The sequence below is a fragment of the Dufourea novaeangliae genome, unplaced genomic scaffold, assembly GCF_001272555.1.
Source record: "Dufourea novaeangliae isolate 0120121106 unplaced genomic scaffold, ASM127255v1 scaffold246, whole genome shotgun sequence".
Classification (NCBI taxonomy): Eukaryota; Metazoa; Arthropoda; class Insecta; order Hymenoptera; family Halictidae; genus Dufourea; species Dufourea novaeangliae.
This window is the reverse complement of record NW_015374139.1, coordinates 68,088-89,936: the sequence shown is the minus strand read 5'-3', so window position 1 is coordinate 89,936 and position 21,849 is coordinate 68,088. Positions and strand designations below refer to the sequence as shown.

The following is a 21,849-nucleotide window of genomic DNA, read 5'->3' as shown; positions in this document are numbered from 1 at the left end:
CCATACGTATTTTTTGCACCCTACGTACACACGTACCAGAGCTGAAGTAGTGTGAATTGCGGAAACGGATCATGACGTTTCCTAGTGTATCTCTTACACACACATACACACACACGTACGATTTCCTTTGTCTATATAGATTCTACTCTTCATGTTTATTTTCCTTCTTTCGTTCTGTTCACCTCTTTTCAATTTTCATTCTCTATTTTCTTTTTTTTTTTTTATTACGGCCTGTTTTCGTGTCGGTCCGCGGCACCTTTTCTTCCCTTTTCTTTCCATCGAGCCCCTCTCTCGATTTTCGCTGTCCCGTACGAATAAGGGAGACAGACGAACGCGAGAAACGGGTCGTCTAGAGAAGGACAGAACTGAGGGTGAGGGTAAGAGAATCGCGATGATGTCGGCTAATTGCTCGCGTTTTCAAAAGCATTCACGTGGAAGAACGCGTATAACGAGGGTGGGGGTCGAGGGAGAAGCATGCCTTCCACCGGAGAACGCTTCCTTTCATTGGTACTTCTTTCTATGTTCGTTGTTCTTTTCTTCTTTTTCATGTTTTTTTTCTCTTTCTCTGTTATCCGTCGAAACAACGTAACGTAATCCTCTTTTTAATTAGCGCGTCTCACTGTGTTCTCGCGCTTCTTTCTCGTAACGATAATAATAATCCTTTTGGAATTCTTTCGCTCGATTTCTCGTTCATTTTGTTTCTATCTCTCTCGCAACAGTACTGCCATGGCGGGGTCCGACAGTGTTGTCCTTTTTTTCGACTTTTATTTTCATTTATCTTTCGTTTTTTATCACCGACACTCTCGTCGTCTTCTCACTTTCACCGGTCCTCTTTGATCCGAAATGTTATATCGTACACGTTCACAATTATCGTTACGTATACTGTTTTCGTTTTTGTTGTCACGGTTACTTTGTCACTCTTTCACTTCTCTAGTTTGATCTGTTTTTCAATTTTTTTCTGTTTCTTTCAGTTTTCCTACTATACATATACATATATATATATATTTTTTCTTTGGAACTGTTGTCATTGGAACATTAATGTTATTGGATCGTGGCACGGTGTGTTAGTTGGCGAGAGACATGAGAATAATTTTTTGGCCCGTGGCGAGAAGGTTGCTGCATGCCTCGACAAGTGCCGCCTTTGATTCTAGTGGTAACTAATTAATATATATCCGTGTGTCGCCTCCATCACCCGCACGTCGCTCGCGATCGAGATTCGGCGGGATTTCGTGTCGCCGCCGCGAGAAATTATTGTTCCGGGGAATTTTTTCTTTTCCTTATTGCTACGGACGAATCTGAATTAACGCCCCGCGATCGAGTATCGGTTGTGGAAGACATAACTCCATCAAAGGAATTTTTATATAGTTTTCTGGTCTTTTACGTTTTAATAACTTTGTTTTTCTTTATATGAAATCGTATATTTTTTAATGCACTGCTTGATGCTACTCGGTGTGCCCCACATAAAGTACTAAATTACTTATGGCAAATTAGTGTATTAAAAAATATACTAGTGCAACACTAGGCGCTAACCCTCATCTGTCCCTCATTTTCCGAACTGAATTTGTCCCTCGGTGTTAAATTGACACGGCGATGAAAAATTAATATGACGAAGAGATAAATAATTAAATTTGCAATTTCTCCGAAATAAAGTCACGGAATTTCAGCTAAATTTACCTACACATGACAGAGTGGCATCATTTCTGAAGTGAAGAATGTGTCAAATTGACACGAGGGATGGATGAGGGTTAATACCTAAAAATTGAGAAACTCACGCGAGTCTCGCGTCGGCCATAGTTTCAGGATAGATACGAGTCCAATTCCACCATATATACATACGACGTATTCACCTTTCTTACTGGTTGTTTAGCCTGGCATTCACTAATTAGTCTCAGTGCGTAGCCTTAATTAGTTACCGCTGAGCAGTGCAAGCACCGCTCAACAATTAGTAGTCGTCCACAGAATCAAAAGGGTGCGCTTTTTTCTTTTTTTCGAAAGTTCACCAGACAGTCCTCTTTCTCTCTCCTTGAAACGGACATAAAAGGAAAATGGATATTTTTTTATCGTATTCTTTTTTTTTATCGTCTCCAATCAAAATGAAAGAGGCTTGAATTGAAACAATTGAGCAACACGATGAGTAGAGCTGTCGACAAGCCGACAAATCTCAGAAATGTGTATGTAGATTCTTTTCTCTATTTAGGGATGCACCGAACGAAAACGACAGAAACGGGGAGGGGATGTAAACAGCTCGGTAACGAAGCAATTTGCGGGGACCCATAGCGTTCTCGTATCGTTTCCGTGTACCTTGTATACACGGCACAAAAACACCGCGATCGATCGACATCCCGCACGCCCACCGGGTAGATGATGTTGCTTCGTGTACCAGCATCTGGGGTATCTGTTTTACCAATTAATTGATCGTTTTCCGTAGATAGAATTTGTACTTTTTTTTTCTTTGGAGAGATGGAAAACCTTAGAAGCTCACGTTGTTTCGTCTGTTCTTTTTTTTATTGTCTTCTTAAATACTAATCTCTGCATCTACCATTTTTGCGTATAATACATTGCTCGGAGTACACAAGTACCTTTATTTGTTCTCTTTTGAATGGCTTTCATATCGAACCATGTTATACATATATCTATATATATATATATATATATTATACATTATTATTGTTATTTCTGGAACGGATCATTTGTTAGTGCATGGATTATGGATCGACGAAAAACAGCTCGGAAACTGATACCGGAAAGAACTTTTACTCTCTCTGTTGTAACTAAAATCATTGTACCTGTTCTGATTGTATCCAACGGGAATGCAATTTTTGTTTTATTGCTTCTGGAACGCGTTGGTTGTCCGTTGTACTCCGACGTTATTCCATGTTTTCACACACCCTCCCCCAGTTTTCAAAAATGTAAACGAACGTTATATTCGAAGTCGATACTTCGAGCAATTCAACCGCTACGCAGAAGGTTCTGAGCCTTTTTTTTTTATTTGATAAAAGAGTTCTGAGGCATTTTTGTTTATTGTTCAGTTGATAAATGTCAACACAAGTCTGACAAAGCTCGATCTTCGTTCATTGCCACTTCTCTGTGGTCAAAGAGCTTGTCTGTTTGAATCAGCGAATCCAAGTGTCACGCGAATTACTTCAAGTTTGACTCAGAGTCTCGAAAATGTCGAAGTACAAGCAACTTTCTGCTTTACGCTGCGGTAGTTAGTCGTCCGATTGAAGCTGTCTCAAACATTTCTACCGCTAATCCGTCCCGTTTCTGGAACTTCTGGAATCGAACCTGAGGTGTACGTAAGTTAGCTGCGGGAAGTAAGAGCATTCGAGTGATTGGCAGCGATCAGAAGTTCTGGTTCCTGACTAAACTGACGTTAAGTTCGCGAGAGTGACTGACAATTAATACTTTGGACTTCTTACTCGCATCTAATTCAATCGGTACTAACGCTTGAATATTCAAAAATTATTATTTTCGAAATATGGTCAGTTATTTATTTTCAGGGTACTTTCTAACATTCAACTGTTTGATATTCTTCTGACAGATATTGTATATCACTAACTGCAGATACTGGGTTTTATAAACTTAGGTATTAAAGGCAAACACGTTCTTCGTCCCAATTCTACGTAACATTTCGGTAAATGAATAGCTCCCTAGAATAAGTAAATATCTCCCCTAAGTAAATAGCTCCCGAACTGAGAAAGTCACGACTAGTGGTCGATCATTTAATTCCACCAGCTTAAAATTATATTACTAAATGAGTAACATTCAGCTAAAATACACGTAAATTTACAGAACGTATTATCTTGTAGAAAATTTAGTAAAAGTCTATCCATTTGACAAATTAATCTGAAAATGAGCGTTAATCCAAAACAGTGCAGAAGGGTTTAAATGATCGAGCACAAATATACTAGGAGAACAATTCTCAATCCCTTCGTTGTCTGATTGGAGGGAGATTCTGCTTAAAAAGCAGGCCCAATTCTCATTTAGGCAGATCCGCGTCAAAGGGATCGTTAAACGTCACTTCGTTGATCGCTCGAAATTCTCGAGTTTCCAGTGAACGATTTCGAGCATTCGTCGGCAGAGCTCGCGGACTTAATTAGACTTAATGACGCCTGAAGGAGCCGCGAGGTCGCGTGATTGCATTACGCGGAGGCTCTCGAACGGGCCAAATACGATTTTGTTCGTCTCTGGATCCCTACCGTTCCTCTCTCGATTCGCATACTAACGTCTCCCCTGGTTTCTCCGCGGTGGAATAATTTTCTAAGCGCGAAACAAGGTAGAACGGGAGGAAATAACGTTAAATAGTCGGGAACTAAACGGCCGATCGTTATTCCAGTCATTAGCGCTTCGTAATTCGATATTCTGCGTAGATGGATCGGAATTGGAATTCATTGCCCCTAATCCCAAATATCCAAAGTACAACATAAAAATAAACGCCACGAAGGAACCCTTACGCAAAGACGATCAATAGGGGGTGAGAGAAATCCCACACGAAGAGGGTCCAGTTTAACCCACCAGAGACGCATCATTCGAGACAGCAGAAGGTGCACCGCGTGAAGAGGATGAGACACCGTAGAAGGTAGGGTGGCGAGCGGAAAAACTTAAGCGGGTATAACTAAGAGACCAAAAAGAAACTCTCTGTGTAAGACTGGAACCGAGACGCAAACGTAGGGGTTCAAACGGTAGAAAAAGATGGCCACGAGCCTCGAGAACCAGTGAAAGGAGGAGAGAAAACGGGGGTTGGTGCAGACACACGGAAAAGGGTCGAAGAGAGCGAACCTTCTGGAGGGGGCTGGTGGAACGAGGAAAAAGAGAGAAGCAAAACGGGAGCTGGAGGAAGAAAATTCAAAAGAAAGTGCCGGCGGGAAAGGGTGGAGAGGCTGAGGGAGGGAACGAACGGAGTCCCCCCCCCCCCCCTTTGGGTACACATAGTCGATGGAGTCTCGCCACCCTTCTGCAGCCTCGAAGCTGCGCGCGGACCGTGGAATAGAATTCAATCGTATTAATTACTCACGGCATCCTGGACCCCGACGATGACTCTCGACGCGGGAAAAACCGATGCGCCTGGAGGCCCCCATTGATCCCCCACCACGGAGAACCATGGCATTCGCGATTCAAGGTTACAGGGAGGCCACCTCTCGACCCTTCGTCGACGTCTGTCGATGATTTCACGGGGAGTAGGCTGCTAGGAGTTTTATTGTTGATTCGGTCTTGATTATAGAGATTATGATTGGTGGTGCATGGAAATGTAGGAAGGACTCGAGGGAGTGAATCGAAGGTTCGGGAGGTTCAGAGCGAAATATGGGCTGGTGCTTAACCCTTGACTGCAAACCAGTCGTCATTGAGATAAGTCCGAATTTTTAACCCTTTTGATGTTTATGTCGGGTATGTTCGTCATGCACAAATTTGCATGTGCTGTTAAAAGTAAAATTTAGATAAAACAGAAAGCATATTCGTAATATTGCATTAACGCTTAGTTGGTTCTTAATGGGTTTGTGTACCTGCAGTTGACAGTGAGTGGCACATTATTTACAAAACGACGTTAGAGAAATAACATTCTGATGATTATTAAACGTGTTACGAAGTTGTCGTTTGTAATTAAGGTCAGGCTTGGTTGATGGATATATTCGGTGAATTTAAATCGTGCAAAGTTATTATTAAGATATTTGGTGGTTCAAAAAGAATATGGATGAATTTTAGTATTGATTGTGAATGCTCTTAGAATTCTAAATAGGAAACTTGTTCTTAAGTGACAGCAGACTGAGAAGCTTCGAATGTATGCTTTAAATAGTTCTTAAAGGAGACGAGTCACTAGAATGAACTTTAGAAGTTAAAATTGTTATGAACACAGAATTGTATATTGAATACGAATCTCGCGCGACAATTACGATATCGAGTTATTGAAACGTTAACTCTCTGACGGCTCGTCAGGTTCAATGAAGTCTTTCAAGCTTCTTAATGGAGACTAGCCACTGAAATGGACATTAGAAATTGAAAGGAAAGTTAACTACAAATAATACGAATATCACGCGACAATTACGATATTGAGTTCTCTCTGACGACTCATCGGATTGAATGAAGTCTCTGAAGCTTCTTAATAGACACCAGACACTGGAATGAACTTTAGAAGTTGAAATCACTATAAATATGGAATATTCATAGCAGATAATGCGAATGTCACAAGCGACAATTACGATATCGAGTTATTGGAACGTGACTTTCCGACGACATGGGTTGAATGAAGTCTTTAAACTTTCTTAACGGCAAGGAGACATGGATTGAAAAACTTCGAACAACCGTTCGAAATACATCGTTAAAAATACAAAGAATATATTTAAAAAATATTGAAACACAGATAACACAAACTATAGTGAACAGAACTGTTCATCGTGCTGAATAAAGTCTTTATCTCGTTGGTCAGGAAACTACGCTCCGATGAGTTTCACGAACGAAAACGAACCGAACCAGAAACATTATTGTTCCGCACAGAACCAGGATACCATTCGCTGCCGATCAAACGCATTGTCGAGGCCCTCCGATATTATTCCGCGAAACGATCTGCTGGCCAGCAAGAGAGACCGTAAAACGCGTCCCAGAGCAATTAATCATGGAATGAACCGATGAATTTAACAGAACGTTCGACGAATGCACAATCAGTTTAATGCGCACGCGCACCGTTTGTCTATTATTCAAAGACCAGTTGTGATTTTCGATGCTAATTTTCGGTGAACGAATTTTCCTTGTAAATTCCGTTCGAAAGGGCCGCAAAGTGCTCTGTGAACGATTCGATACGATCGCGTGTTTCCGTCGTTAATCGGTCCTCCACGGAACGAATCTAATAACAAATCGGAACACGCCTGGCTATTTGCATAATTAATCACGGTTGTACCACGATTCAGTCCTGTTAATTATTCCGTGTAATCGGAGGGGCTGTCGACTCGCCGCCAAGGACGGGGAATAGAAATTCCATCGACCGTTGTTTCGGTTTATCCCCGTGTGGATCGTCAAAGGAAATGCTCCGACTGGTGTACACACACACATCCTATTGTTGGTAGAACAAAGTAACAGCCTGTTAGGGAAAACAGGGAAACATCTTCCAGTCGTTTTAGGAGGAACGAAAACATTCAGTTATTCTGGAGTCAGTTAGAAAACCATCATGAGACGCGAATATGTATTCTATTGTGTAACGATCGAGATCTACCGTGGGTAACAAAAGTATTCGCACACTTTTTAAAATGGACCAACTTTCTTTAAAATTGCACCAAGTGAATTGAAGTTTTTTATGAAGTTGGAAAGATTAGTTTACTAAATGATGTGTAAAAAAATTGCAATTGATCCGAATCGCGAAAAAAACAGTAAAGGCCGCTTTTACAGCATCCTGTACTCTGCTTGCAACAACAAAATTGTAAAAGGAACAAAAAGTATTTCCGTGAACGGAAATCGATCCAGAGACCTCCCCTGTTGACCAGCCAAACAACCGTCACACTTTGCCAACAAAATCTTCATTTGTTTGACTTATACATTGCGTGACATAACTATAAAACCACCCTAAAATTTTCAATTCTTCCGTATTGCAGTTAAAATAAAAACGAACCAAGTATACCGTATATGAAATCGTGTTGCGAGATAATGTTTCTCCAGGAAAAGATAGTTTATATTCCCCATAAAAAGTGGTTCGTTTTTATTTTAACATTGACTGAAAATTTCAGGGAGGTTTTATAAATAGTTCTGCCCACACAGTGTATTCACGGTACATCTTGAAGGTTTAATTGCTCGTATCTTGCAAATTATCTTCACATAATATTCCAGATGTATCATTAGGAACCTCTATATTATCATCTTACAAAAGCCCGATTAAAATCGAAGTCCGGACAGTTGGGATACCTTTTGTCACTACTACTGGGAGGGGGGAGGTGAGAACCGATCGAGAGAAAAAAGGAGGAAAAAACTGTGACAACGACGAAAATTAGCAATTAAACGAGCACACCGGAATTTAATAAATGCGTATCGAGATATTCCTGCTAACGAACCGGTTGTAGAACGGGCAGAATGGCTCTGGCTAGGGTAGAGGGAAGCTTTGCATGAAATTTGAATACGCGCCCGGTGTTAATCCGTTTTGATATTCGGTTACGACTGTCTCTCGCGCGTTCCTGGCGGTGCTGTAATTCAGCGACGAAAATCAGCCAAAGGGTGTCCGATTCCCTAATTACCATAAAAGATACAGTGACACCGAATTCATAGCGTTTTCTATGAATTCGTGGAACGGAAAAGGGACTGGATAGAAGAGGACGGAATAATGTGGGGGGGTTGAAGACGGCCAACGATCCAATATGATCGTGTCCACGCAATTGGGAGAAAAGCTTCTGGCACAGAATCTTGCCAACTGACATCAAACACGCCAGAATCGACACAGTTCCAAATCAGACTAGACACGATCGCCATTTTTTTTTGTTTTTTGTCGAGAAGTAATCAGCTTCTAGATCCGTCAGGATCTGCTGATAAATGTTTCACGTCACGGTTAAGAATTCGCTCGTCACGAGAGCGAATTCCTGTGCGACACCCTGGCCATTTGAATCAACCCCTAATCGGCGCCGTGGATCGAACAGCCTTGGATAAATTACGATAAGAACTCGGAATATCGTGAAGAACTATATATGATTCCGACACCGATTACTCAGATTCTTAACTAATACTTGTTTTACTAATTTTCGATTAATCGAAAAATTCTTCATTAATTAGGAGACAGGAAATTACCTTGACGGTCTTAACACGTTCGCTACAAATTTCAAAGTGGTTAATAATTATATAGAAATTTTTTCTAAAGAAATCTAGACTACCATAATAAATTTATGACATGGTGTCAATATACTAAACTTATCAGGAATTGGGTCCATAATGGTACGATGATAATACGATGGGCGGCGAACCTGTTAAACACACGAATGGTTGTTCAGGGTTGGATGACGATTGTTCGACCACGAAGACGACAAGGTAAAGAGATCCACGGCGTGCGAATAGGTGGTTGATCGGACGGGACGTACGACAATTATCGTCCGTTGTCCTCGGGGGGGGGGGCGGACGCAACGAACTAACAGTTTTCTGACAAAAACAGGATACAGGTTGCCGGCCATGCCGTGGAGCTGGCTGGGAGCGGCGGCGCCATCGGCAGCTGCAGCTGCAGCGGTCGCCGCGGCCGCGGTGACACCATCCCCTGCAGCTGCACCGCTCGTCCTTGCACCTAGGGCGGCGGCGAGACGAAGGTACAGAGACACATGCACACTTCACTCATAATCCAGTCGGAATTTTGACGCGAGATTAAAACGAAACCAGCACGACAATATCCCGGCCACTCCACACCACTCCCTTCCACACCCCGTTTCACGAATCAGGTACACTTGAATTTTCTTTTGGTATCGAGAGAAATTGGTGGTCTCCGATAAGGGAACTTCGGATGTTTATGCATTGTGACTTTGCATAAGTATCCGCAGTCTACTGACACGGATCAAGTGTCGAAATAAGAAGCCTCCTCTCGATGGCCCCAGTTTCCACCGAAATGACATTCCGTCTCTCGACACACGTACACAGAACATTCCACCAGAAACCCCAGTGAAATTAAGAGATTGCCTCGAGAATCGAGTCGAATCCCTGAAAATGAAACTTTCCGTCCCCACCCCTCTTGATCCACTTTCGCAAAGAATCCTACCCTTTCGCCACGAGAGCGTTCAGCCGACAGATTAGTCAGCTTTTCAGCTAGTCGACTTAATTAGCGTGACAGATTAGCCCCGCGCGATTACAACGAATTAATTAAAAGGATTTTCCTCGAATTACGCCGTAACCGAACGCCCTCCATCCTCCCTCGATCGAACGAAAGGAGATTTCTCTTTTCACCATTCTCGATCTCGCGAAACGATTTGGCCGTGGTTCAGTGAACTGTCCAGAATTTTTGGCAGAGTAACCGTCGCCATGGTCTGCAATTAAAGAGGCAATCTCTCGAACCAACCCCCATTCTCCATGATTTCTTTCGATCCCCTTGTTCCACACACACAATCGACCCTCGTTCCCTCTCTTCGTAGTAATCTTATCCTCCCACGTCACACGACATAAAATTGACGTGTCTGTTTCCCTTGACGAGGACCGTCTCGTACACGCAGCGTCGAAGGGATCCTCGATCCTTAAGGGTGGGAATAAACCTCGGGGAAAACCGGAAGAGAACACACACATACACATCAGAAACACCAGCCTCGAAATGTGGTTGCATTGTTACTAGCTAGCTAGCTCGTCGAGTACTGACTTCTTTTGTTTTCTCCTCTATTTCTCTCTTTCTCTCTCTCTATCTCTTTCTCTCTGTGTGATATACACCGTCTCCCTTACACGTCGCACTCTCACACCCTTTTCTCTCTCTCTGAGGCACGTATCACCGGATGTTCCTGTTCTTTTTATTTCTTTTTCACGTAATTAGCCAGAGACACACGCCATTTAGGGCGACGTTCGCGCGACGATTATCGATCTGTGGTCGAAACACGGCCCATCCCTAGATTCCTTTCTTGTTACAACGTGAAATCAGTTCCTCGGGCTGTGTTTGTTCGCTCGGAAAATCGAGACAAGAGGGAAATTTCTTATTATAGGCAATTCCCCTTCCTCCAGTAACACACGGTCAATTGGTCACGTGTTATTCGAGCATCGAACGGTTATTCTCGAAGAGTTTTTATCGTTTTGTCGTGGATCTATCATTCGATGATGGTTAACTGTATTAGGTACGGCGCGTAAATGAATTAAAGCTGCCAAACAATTTATTTTTATACTTTTTATTCCGACGGTAATAATAATAATAAGTAATCACCAGATACCAGACCACCATGTATAATTTCACGTTTCTTCCAACGATCAGATCACAACCAGACGCTTCAATTAGTATTTAAACGAATTCCTTTAAACTACAGCGACACAGCTCAGATTTAACGACATACTCGACCACAGATCGACCCGTAATCGCGTGCCGATTTCTTTTTTTTTCTTTCGTACAACGTTCAACACCCCCGTAAGACCCCACCACACCCTGTTTTTATGGAATGCGCCTGCTATAAAATGCATCCACACGCCTCTTAGTCTTGTTCCATGACGCACCCCGCCCGAGTTTTGTGCATACGACGACGGATCGTTTGAACATCCACACGTGCGACACTTGTGCACGGTAGTTGACTGCTACCCTTGATTGTTGATTGTTGTTGCTGCTGCTGCTGCTCGTTGTACCAAAGTGTTTTGCCAGCCTAACATTCTATCCATGTCGTGCCTACTAATCAATCCACCGGATCGTCTGTTTCCCGAAGAGACTCGAGCGTAGACTAAAAATTTAAAAAACTTTTTTTTTTTTTTTTTTTTTTTTTTTTTTCATTTTCGTTTCTTCAGTCGCGACTATTTCGGCCACGAATCTATTAAATTATTGTCCTCTAGAAACGAGGAACAGGGTGCAGTGCGAATAATCGTAGGTTCGTTGATCTCTTCGAGACAGACGCTCGAACGGTGGGATTCACGCGTGTGTATGCACACGCTGTGTTAAACGATCCGAGGGGTTCGATCCCCCAGGCAACGGCGCAGAGAAACAAAAGGTAGGCAGAACATTCTGTTTTTATTGCTCTCCGATTAGATCGAGAACGGTCCGTCGATACTCGTATCCGGAACCGTGCTCTTCCCCATTCACCGTCGAAGTGGAAATATCTCATAATTGTTGCTCGAACAGCTGCTGAAACCACACCCACGAAATATATGTACATATATACCTCGTCCAGAGTTCTTCGAGGTCGAAAGCTCTCCTTTCTTTCACGAGGAGCGCGTCGATGATCGAGTCGCTTGGTGTCCATCCATTAGTCTGTGTGTTATGATTCGATAAACGAATGACCTGATGAAAGATACAAAATCTTCGATCGCTGGAAGAAAATCCCTAAACAGAGTTTCCTTCGCTATGTCGACGTTGTCAGCACGTTGTCGTGTTTTTACACTCGCGTCGTCTCCTCCTCCATTTGCTGTCGTAAAAATACAACACTCCCAGGTAGACCAGCGAGCAGGGCAACAGAATACCGAATACCATGCAGACGATCAGCCTGCACAGAGCAGAGTCGCATATCTTCGTGCATTTCTTCAAGCCCCACCTATTTTCTTCTGACTGTCTTCTGGGTATACGTTCTGTGTCCGAAATCACGAACCTGACCGTGAACGTTTTCTCCTTCCTGTCGGAACGTTCGCCGGTCTTTATGATCGGTCTCGGGGCCATCGCGAGGACGAACGACCGCGGACGCGTTTCCCTCGACGATGTCGCGGACGGCCCATCGGATATCTCCGTTACAGGGGTCGATGCCCCCGATTGCAGAACCTCCAATTCCAATCGTTCCTCATCGGTGAAATAGTATCCAAGATTCTGTCGTCTGACATGAGCGTTTTCCGCCGTCTCCTCGGGGCTAGATCGCATCCCCTTTTTACTGCGACCCGCTCTGCGGAACCATTTTCGATCGGGCATGAACGGAAATATCGTCTTAGACATTTCGATCCTCCAGCATCGTCCCATTCGAGAATCGATGCTACAGGACCGAGTTGAAGGTAGCTTCTGGTGGAGGTTCTCGACGTTTGTTGCGATTGGAGAAGCTTCTAGCAGTAGGATGATCTTTGCTCTCGTCCAACTGCCTGAAACCGTAGATGGACATATTGATAGTAGCTGGTTAGGGATAAATTTCGTGTCTTGTTACTGGAGTGAACGATGAACTAGCCAAACTACACGAAAGGGAACGTTGGTAGGATGTGCCCAGAATGTTTTGAGTGCAAGACAAATTTTCATCGTCGAAATGTGTCCCGTCTTAAATCATCGTCACCCATTTCGTTTACTACTTGAATATTGTCAGGATACCCCAAAAAGTTGTGAGTTATGGACCAGAGCCATTCCACGCGTCTGATCCACAAAACAGGCATACTAGGGAGTAAAATGACCAAAGGTGCGAATGGTACTTTCTAGGACAGCCAAGTGTCTCACATTCAACACCAAAGTTATTCTGCGAGTGTGTGGGTGTACGTTGAAAGTCACAGATCAACGAAATGTGAAGGCCATCCTATTTTTCATCTAAATCAATAACACGTCAGGTACAGTCCCCTGACGCTCGATCCGCACCGATTTAATCCAGACCAAAATTCCCCCTCGTCTCGATCTCGGCTGATCATGACCGCGATAATCCTAGTCTCGTCGCCGTCGACAATTATAAACGCATCGCCATCGTCGCCGCCGCACCCAGAGGACCGTCACCAGCGAAACGGCCCCTGGCCGGGGACCAATTATCCACACTCACCGTGCACCATGAGAAGGTAGGCCCGCATTGGCATGTGCGTTTTTGTGTGTTGTTGCAGCCGCGGCGCTGAGAGGAGTCGCCATCCAGAGGGGCCGAGTGAGCGCCGCTAGGGCGGCCTTCCCGACCAGCGCGGCCGCCCTTGCCCTCGCGAGGAATCCGAATCCGCTCGCAGCTGCAGCCGCGGCCACGGCCCTGCATCCCTTCGCACCTGCGTGAGTAGATCCCCGAAATAGGGAACGTCTTCTTGCGGACGCTTCTGTCTTTCTAGGCGATGTATCTTAATGCTCGATATGTGAATTTTAATCTTCGAGAGCGGCGGATCACTCGACGACGAATGGCTGGGAGACAGACTGGAAATCGTGGAACTTTTTAAACGTGATTGGAATGGATGGAGTTGGATGTTCAAGGACGTGGGTGAAGCCACGGTTCCGAATTTTGGTGGTGTGTATTGTTATCTGGGAAACAGTGTGACTTTTCACCGGATACGAACCAGTTGAATAGTGTGGAGATAATCGTTAAAACGTCCTTGAACAGTCAACGTCATCTAAAATGTCACACTTAATTATCTCAATGATCAATTGCATCGAACACGGAACAAGCCAAACCGAATACAAATCCGACAAATTCGCAGAGGTTCTCATTTCAATTACACACTAACCTCGGTTACATTTATTGAATTCTAATTTATTATCGGTAATTCCGCTGTTCCACCGGAAATATTCGCACTCCACGTGTTCCACGAGCAAGATCAAGTTTCACTCCGATCGACACAGCCGACGAAAAATTCCATCAATTTGTCGGGAATTATCGAGTGTCATCGAAACCCAGTCGCTGCGCGTCGAGTGACCTGTTCCCCTCTCTGATACACGTTTGCGCCCGCTCGTTAGCTTGCCTTTGTCGAAATCACTGCACCAGCATGCACCCGTGCATCTGAACGAGCACGATTGTTTCTTTCCAGAGAAGACACACAAACCTAATTAGCTAGTATCTTCCTCGCTTACGTTGTCCACGTAGACAGGATTTTCTCTACGAATCGATAAAATCCTTCGTTTACGAGGAGAACGCGTTATTTATGATCGGTGAACCTCACAGGATGTAAAAGAGGATCGTGGAACGAGGGTTAGAACCGTAAGATTATGACGTTTTCTGACGTTGATTTCGACCATTGTCGCCAGAAATGACGACCTGAAACCAATAAATTTTGTAGAGATCAGTGTGGCGATTATTATTATTATTATTATTATTATTATTATTAGTATATTTATTTATATAACGACGTCGTATTAGTACCATTAATCGCCACACGATGTCCAAGGCGCACACACGGTCCGTCCACGCGAGACAAGACCCCTGATCTCTGCAAAATTCATTGGTTCGAGGGCGTCATTTCTAAAACCATGATTTTGACACACAGAAAGACATCTATGTGATAAATAAATAAATAAATTCCTGCCATTTTAATAAATACGTTCCTTTTTAAAAAATCTCAAAGAAATTTGAAATTTCAGAGATGAGTATCGCAATGATCGAGAGTTTGTGAAGCTTGTAAAAATGTACGGGGTCTTCTATATCGACACGCGTAGATACAAAATGCATTTCAACGCGTCGTTAGTTTGACAATTCCGGGAGAGGGATGAAAGGGCGTGCAGGAAATAACAGTGTCATCAATATTTCACGGTGTCGTTTTATCATCGGTCCAGGGGGTGGCGGCGGAGTTTTATTACTTACGAATATAGAAGTAACGTTGCAAGCTGCAATGATTCACTGGCCCGATGATACGTGACACGTCAGAATCGTCCGTTTTCCCATTCAGAGCGTACGAACGCTAGATCCCCGGTTCTGTTCACCAATCATTGTGACGCGTTTTCCAGAGACGGCTGCCCTGTGATTTATGAATTTTTGTTGACTTCACTGGAAAAGGCCAGATAACGAGCAACGAATAAAGAAAACCGACTGGTGACAATGACGGACGAGAAGCTCCAGAACCGTACTTACGCCCCAAACAAGACCCAATGTCGTTCCTCGAGATGAAAAAGAAAATTTCGTATTTTAACGAATTAGAATAGAGTTCGATGTTGTGTTAACAAAATCGTAAACGAAGATCATTTTTACGCTGTATTCATCGAGATTCATCTTGATGGAAACAGTTTCTCGAGGCTCGACTTCGTTTCCAGCTTCGGAATTTGATCGATCGAAGGAATAATATTCATCGAGTCGTGAGAACAATTGTCCATTGACGGTGATCAGAAAGTTCAAGAGAACCCTTCGATGCTGTGTTATTGGTCGGTCGAACCTGAAATCGAGTTATCCAGGGACGACCGAACATCGAGAAGAATAGAAGGAAGGGCAACGATCGAGTTCCATTACAAATATGACGGCGAGTTTCACTCACTGGGGTTCCGTGATCTTTTTTGAACTCTTGATTCGATCTTTGCCCGACTTCCCATTCCCGCGGAAACATGAGAAACGTGTTCCTTTTTGTCAAGAAAGCCTTGGATTTCATTGAAATTATCGGACACTATTTCGTGGAAGCAAGAGCGGAAGCTCGACCAACCTACCCCGTTCAGGCATCGAAGTCCCCGAGGGACCATTTAATTTTTTTCATAAAATAATCCTGAAAACATAAGTAGCCGGTAGAAATGTATAATATTTCATTCCAAGTAAAAAATATGTTTGAAAAACGGAATAAATATTGTATTCCATTTGAATCGAGTCATAAATAACATTTACTCTTTTTTCTCTCTTAAAAAAAGAATTTTCTTACAAATTTTTACTAGTAAAATCACAACCTCGAATGCTCATTTGAAGGGAACACATAAAAAAAGGTGAAATTGAAAATGCAAGAATTCCGATCGCGGAAAAAAATGAAACTTGGAAGGAATTCGAAAGTGGATCTTTAACGACGGGTCATTAACTTGTGATTTTTTATTTTTGCAGTGTTTATTACGACCCGTTCCTAGCAGCGCACGCAGCGACACAGGATCCCAACTACAGGCTGCAGGTGAGAGGCACAGAACGACGTGTTATCGTCGAATTTTCCACGTCGGAAATTGGTCCCTCGTGCTCTGTTTCCGTTCGGGGGGTGGCGCGAGCGCCGACGAATGAGTTTTTAATTAAATCGAGCGCAACGCCTCGGGGGCCTGATTGAAACGTCAGCGTGGTTAATCGATCACCTTTCAGACGATGCCGGATAGATTATCGGGAATTAATTGGCAAACGAACCCACTTGATCGCCACCGTCCCCTTCCCCATCTATCGATTTCTCTCGATCTCGTGAAGAGAAAATTGCACGGATAGACGTCCCTGTGTGACTCGAAAAAAAAAATCGAATTATATATGTTCGTTAAAAATCGATCTCTGATCCACATTGCATTCGATTCTGTTGAAAGATTACTATTCGATCGCGAGTAATCCGATAATAAAATTCACCAAAGATTTTAAATTAACTTTCTTTTAATAAAAGATAAAGATACAAAATTAATTATCCCGTCCTAAATGGCTGACGTTCGATCGATACACGCGCGATTCGGAACCGTCAAACGACATCGGCCGAACGGCGAACAGAGCACGAGGCGTTTATAAGATGATTAAAGAAAAGCATAAAAAAAAAGAATATTAGAACAGAGAGGAAAAAAGGCACAGAAATATTGACTAAAGTCTACAACTGTTCCGGACCCGTTTAGCTGGAATGGCCTCAAGCAACAGCTGACGTTAGTTGACACGTTTTTGCCAGGCTTGCACACGCGTGGAAAACGCAGAGAAACTGATAACAATTACACCATTCCTATGTCTCGTGTTTTCTCCGCGTTCTTTCATCTACCGTCGCTCTCGCCCGTTTTTTCACCGACTGATTCTCTCTATCTATCTATCTCTTCTCTCACAATTATTCCTCTGTCACGAACCCCGTTTCCTGTGCGTTTTTCCATCGCCGTTCGACAATTCTCTCTTTCGCGAATATTGTCGAGGTATTCAAAGACAGAAAGAAACGACAAGATAATGAATTTATTAGAATTACACTGCCTTGAACAAATTTTAACTTTTTTCCTATCTTGTTTCAAGAAGAATTGTAATTTTTAACTAAATTTTTAACACAATCACCTACCTTGTATCATCTGGAACGTTTTCGTTAATAAAACCACGTGAAAAATACTGTTGTCCTGGTGACAACGTGGTTCAGTAAACACGGGAACTACACACTGTTTTCACGGAAAAATGGAATGTTCCAGATGTGAAAGTTAGGCGAGGGATTGTGAAAATAGATAAAAAAAAGTCGGAAGAACACAAGCACAGGAAATGGTCGACGACAGCTATCGTTTTTGAATTTCCCTCGACAGATCGGGTCGGCTCGGTCCAGTCGAGGACGGAATGAAAATTAATTTCGAAAACAGAAACGAACGCGTTCCATTTTGCGAACTGTTCCGCCGTATTTGAAAGCATAGCGACATTGAGGCTGTTATACGAAAATCCGACTGAAATACCAGAAAACAAAATTCGACACAGAACGAATTACAAGACTCCTTTCGCGTTTCAATAAACGAATATTTTCCTTGAATGAGGGAGAGAAGGATACGGATGTGTCAGTTCGCAAATGATCGCGATCCTCTCGATTCTACGAGAAACGATTCCTATTCTCGAATTTCCCCTTGTCCCCATTAACACGTTCAAACCGTTCGATTCACATGTATTTCGGAAACGAAATCATTTTCCTGGGGAAGTCTGCCAAATTTCAGTTGAACCATTTACGGAGATTCTATAAAATTCCTTCTGATACATGGAAATCGAGTAATTGAGCCGCCTTTTTTAGAACGGTCCAGTTTTGAAGAAAATTAGTTTATTAATTATGAATTAATGAACACAAATTCTATTCGATTCAATTCAATTCTAGGCAATATAAGAGAAAGTAGACTGTTATCACTTTAAACAAACGGGTCAGATGTTGATCAGATTTTCTGCAGAAGTGTCGAAATTAGTTCTGCGAATAACACAAGTTTAGTAACGTTATATAAGAAATTTCAGTCCGACCGTTATCATTGTCAGTGTTGTTTGTTCCAACGTACGTTTATTGAAGCGCCGATAAGTCTTTCGGCCTTTTCTGTATCTCAAGTAGAATATTTTGAAGACGAATTCTGGAGAAGTGCCATTTACCAAAGTGAAACATCGTGTTTCGAAAGGGGTTTGAACGTGTTAAGAGATTAGACCCAGCGATCGATTTCTACCGAAAAACCGAGCGTCACTCTGCACCATTCTAACAAGGGACGTTTTCCGACTTAAAGAGAAGCTAAAAAATCCTACCCCTCCGTCGCTATTCACGCCTGAATAACACCACTTCTCAAAACAGAAATTAATTCTCTTAATAAATCTGTATACAGTCTCTTAAAACTGTCGCTTCTTCACGATCTGGTAGCAATAGATATAATTGACGGTTGTTTTGGTGTTACAAAAAAAGTATGTACATTTTTCAATATATTCTCTGTTATCCATTGTTCAATGGAAATTATAAATTAATATTGGGTCTCAGAAAACGTCCCTTGACCTCCAGACCATGGTCCCCAATTTCCAGCGTCGCGAGACCATGGGCAGCATCGTGTTGCATTTTGTCGCCTGATTTTCTCCATCTTTCCTCGCCTCACATGCTCGCCCCACCACAATCATCGTATCACGCTCTGTATCAGACCCCGAGAATCACGAGAGATCGATTTTCCGGAACGAAATCACGAAAAGAAAATTCGTAAAATGAAAAAAACGACTCCCGTGGCGTGTCCACGGCCGGAACTTCTTTTCAGGTGTTGCCGTTTGTGTTTCAGGCTAAAGCGCCCGTCCTGGAGGTAGGAATTTTAACGGTCCGCAATTTCTTCGCCCGTTGTTTGTCTGTTCTCTATTTTTGTTTTGATTCACACACACACATATGTAATTCAATCCAATTTATCTTGTTATCCCGCCTTTCGTATATATGTACAACTCCTCGATTTTACGTTTGAACGCTGGTCAGGAGTGCTCACCGATAGTCAACGCAACGAATTCTCGCAGGCCTTGTTCCTCTTGCTTGGCACTGATCCTCGGTGAAGAAACAGAATTTTTTTAGCTCTTTACTTGGACGATCGATCCTATTGTTTTTTTATTCCACGCCAGTTTCACCGTTCCTTCAACTTCTCTTCGTTTTATTCTTCTGTTTTGCTCGTACTCTTCGAGAGTGCTCTTTGAGACAGTGTAATGCATGTGGCCCGTAGTACTTCATTTTTCTTCTTTATATAATATTTATTGGAGTGTTTAATATTTGCTTAGGGAGGAAGTGGGTTTGTCTAGAAGAAAACAGGAGGATTGTTCGTTTAAAAGAAATTGCTACGTTCGATCATTTCTTAACCCTTTCGCTGTTCCACTCTGTATACTAACTTCATTGAGTTACAGTTGTCATGGTTTTGCTTATGAAACTTGTCTCTGATTGACATTTTTATTTCCGAATTTTAGTCCCAGGCATGATAACTTTTAAAGCATGATATAGTCCAGTAACACAGACATCATTTTCACTAGTTATATAAATTATCTGTTTTGTGTATTAAATTTCTTCTTTTTGTTTCATAAATCCCTGCTCATTTCGATAAAAACGCTACACAGACGCTGCAAAGCTTTTGTGGGACAAACTATACAAAGCGTAGATCACGAGTATCGCGTGTAACAATCTAAAGTAACTGGGCTCTCATTTTCCATCGACACGACAATCCCAGCGATGAGAATGAAGATTGTTCACCAGGGTGAAACTTCCCCATCCCCCCACCCCATTCCATCCCTCTTGAACGCGACGATTCCAAGTTCAGGCGCGCTACGAGGACAAAGATCGAAATTGGTGAGCACTCCGCAGACCCGGACCGAGAGTATTTTAGAAAGAGTTCTTTAGCTAGTTTAGAGAGTTGCTCCGTGAATTCACCAGCCCCACCCCCACGAGTGCCGGCAGATTCGCCACCCCCCTACCCCAACCCTGGAAAATTAGTTCTGCCAGCAGCGACTTAATCGAGAACGTAGCCAGCTTCCAAGTTCCCTTAGTTCTCGCCCGCGGGCTGCCGTTCGCTTCTCACCGGAAAACCTGACCAAGGAGAGGGAACCAGTGACTCGTTGGAATTCTCCAACGTTTCGTAGACACCATCCCCATCTGACCCCCCTTGGAATGGCTTGGTCGAATGAATTTCACCGCGGGGTTTCAATGCTTGAGCCATGGACGTACGGCTTGATCATTCACGGGGATCAACCGTTACATCCGGTTCCGTGGGTCCCTTGGAAAAATTCGTACGAAAATTAACACGTTCGCGAAAAAAATCGCGAGGGAACCGTATTGTTTGTGCTACTGAATTCGAGGTTTTCTCCGTTCAGTTAACCCTTTCGACGATTGTGTCGAGTATACTCGTCATGAAAAGATGTAATTTTTTTTAAATTGCATTTGCTGTTTAAAGTAAAATTTATGTAAAACAGAAAACATATTCGTAATTTTAACACAATTTAAAATATTTTAGGACAATAAAACGTATGAAGAAATAAAATCACTTGAGAAGAAGAAATATGCAGTAGTAAATTCATTTATAATCTGCTTTGGTAGAGTATACTCTTCGTAGATTAAAAATAATGAAGCACACAATTGCACATTTTCAAAATGAAATACAACACGTAAAGGGTTAACTAATCGGTCGATTTTCGTTATTTTAATTGTATTCGATCTTTTCGATTTAACGAACAGTTCTATGCGAACGTGTTAAAACAGTAGACGCTTTGGTAGTACGAAAGTTAACAGTTATTATACACTGTATCTCGAGCATGAATTTAGTGAAAAGGTTTTTCCGATGTTTTGTGGTTGTTCGTGTTATGTGGTTGTTTCGAACATCGATTTCCCACGTGAACCCGCCACCTTAGAATCATTCCAACCCGTTTATTGTAGTTTCTCTTGATCTCACACGCGTCATTGTATATACGTAGTTAAGATGGCCGACGGATCCGAGACAGATCTCTCTCGAGAATCTCACAGTGTTTTCCCTTTTCGAAGTAGAGAAGCAATTGTAGGAGGCATGTCTCTTTTTATCGCTTAGAATCGTTAGACGATCATTTCCGAGATTCAAATAGAACTCGAGCAATCGCTAAAAATCGGAACAGTGCACTTCGTCAAAAAAAGGAAAGCTTCTAATTTAACCGCGAAAACTCACTTCAGATATCCTCTGACAAAAATCAAGATTTCCACAAGGTATTAATGTAGTATACAAGGGCAGGGGGCGATAATTTGTTGTAAACGATGACCAAAGGTGTGTGTCGGACATACGTAAAAATGCAAGCGTCGTAAATATCAAATGGCTTGTCGAACGTGCGTTGAATCGCGACCGCAGAATTCTCACGGCTAATTTCCGGCCGGCGATTCCTTTCCGGTTCCAGGGAGAAGGGGTTGGTTCCCCTCTCGCGTCTTTGCCAGAACGCGGTCCCCCGCAGCCTGGGATCTTCTTCCTGCACCACCCGGAGGATTTACGAGCTCTACCCCCGGGGCAACTCT

General features: G+C 42.8%; 1 protein-coding gene across 3 annotated transcripts in view; it reads left to right on the top strand.

Annotated features, from left to right (window-relative positions):
* Positions 1–21,849, top strand: part of LOC107191401 (RNA binding protein fox-1 homolog 2) — a 192,515-nt gene that overhangs the window by 163,132 nt on the left and 7,534 nt on the right. For all 3 annotated transcript variants that reach the window (XM_015580431.1, XM_015580432.1, XM_015580430.1), the window contains 2 exons: positions 13,387–13,540; positions 16,266–16,329. In XM_015580431.1, the coding sequence (XP_015435917.1) occupies positions 13,387–13,540; positions 16,266–16,329 (218 nt within the window). The remainder of the gene's footprint in view (positions 1–13,386; positions 13,541–16,265; positions 16,330–21,849) is intronic.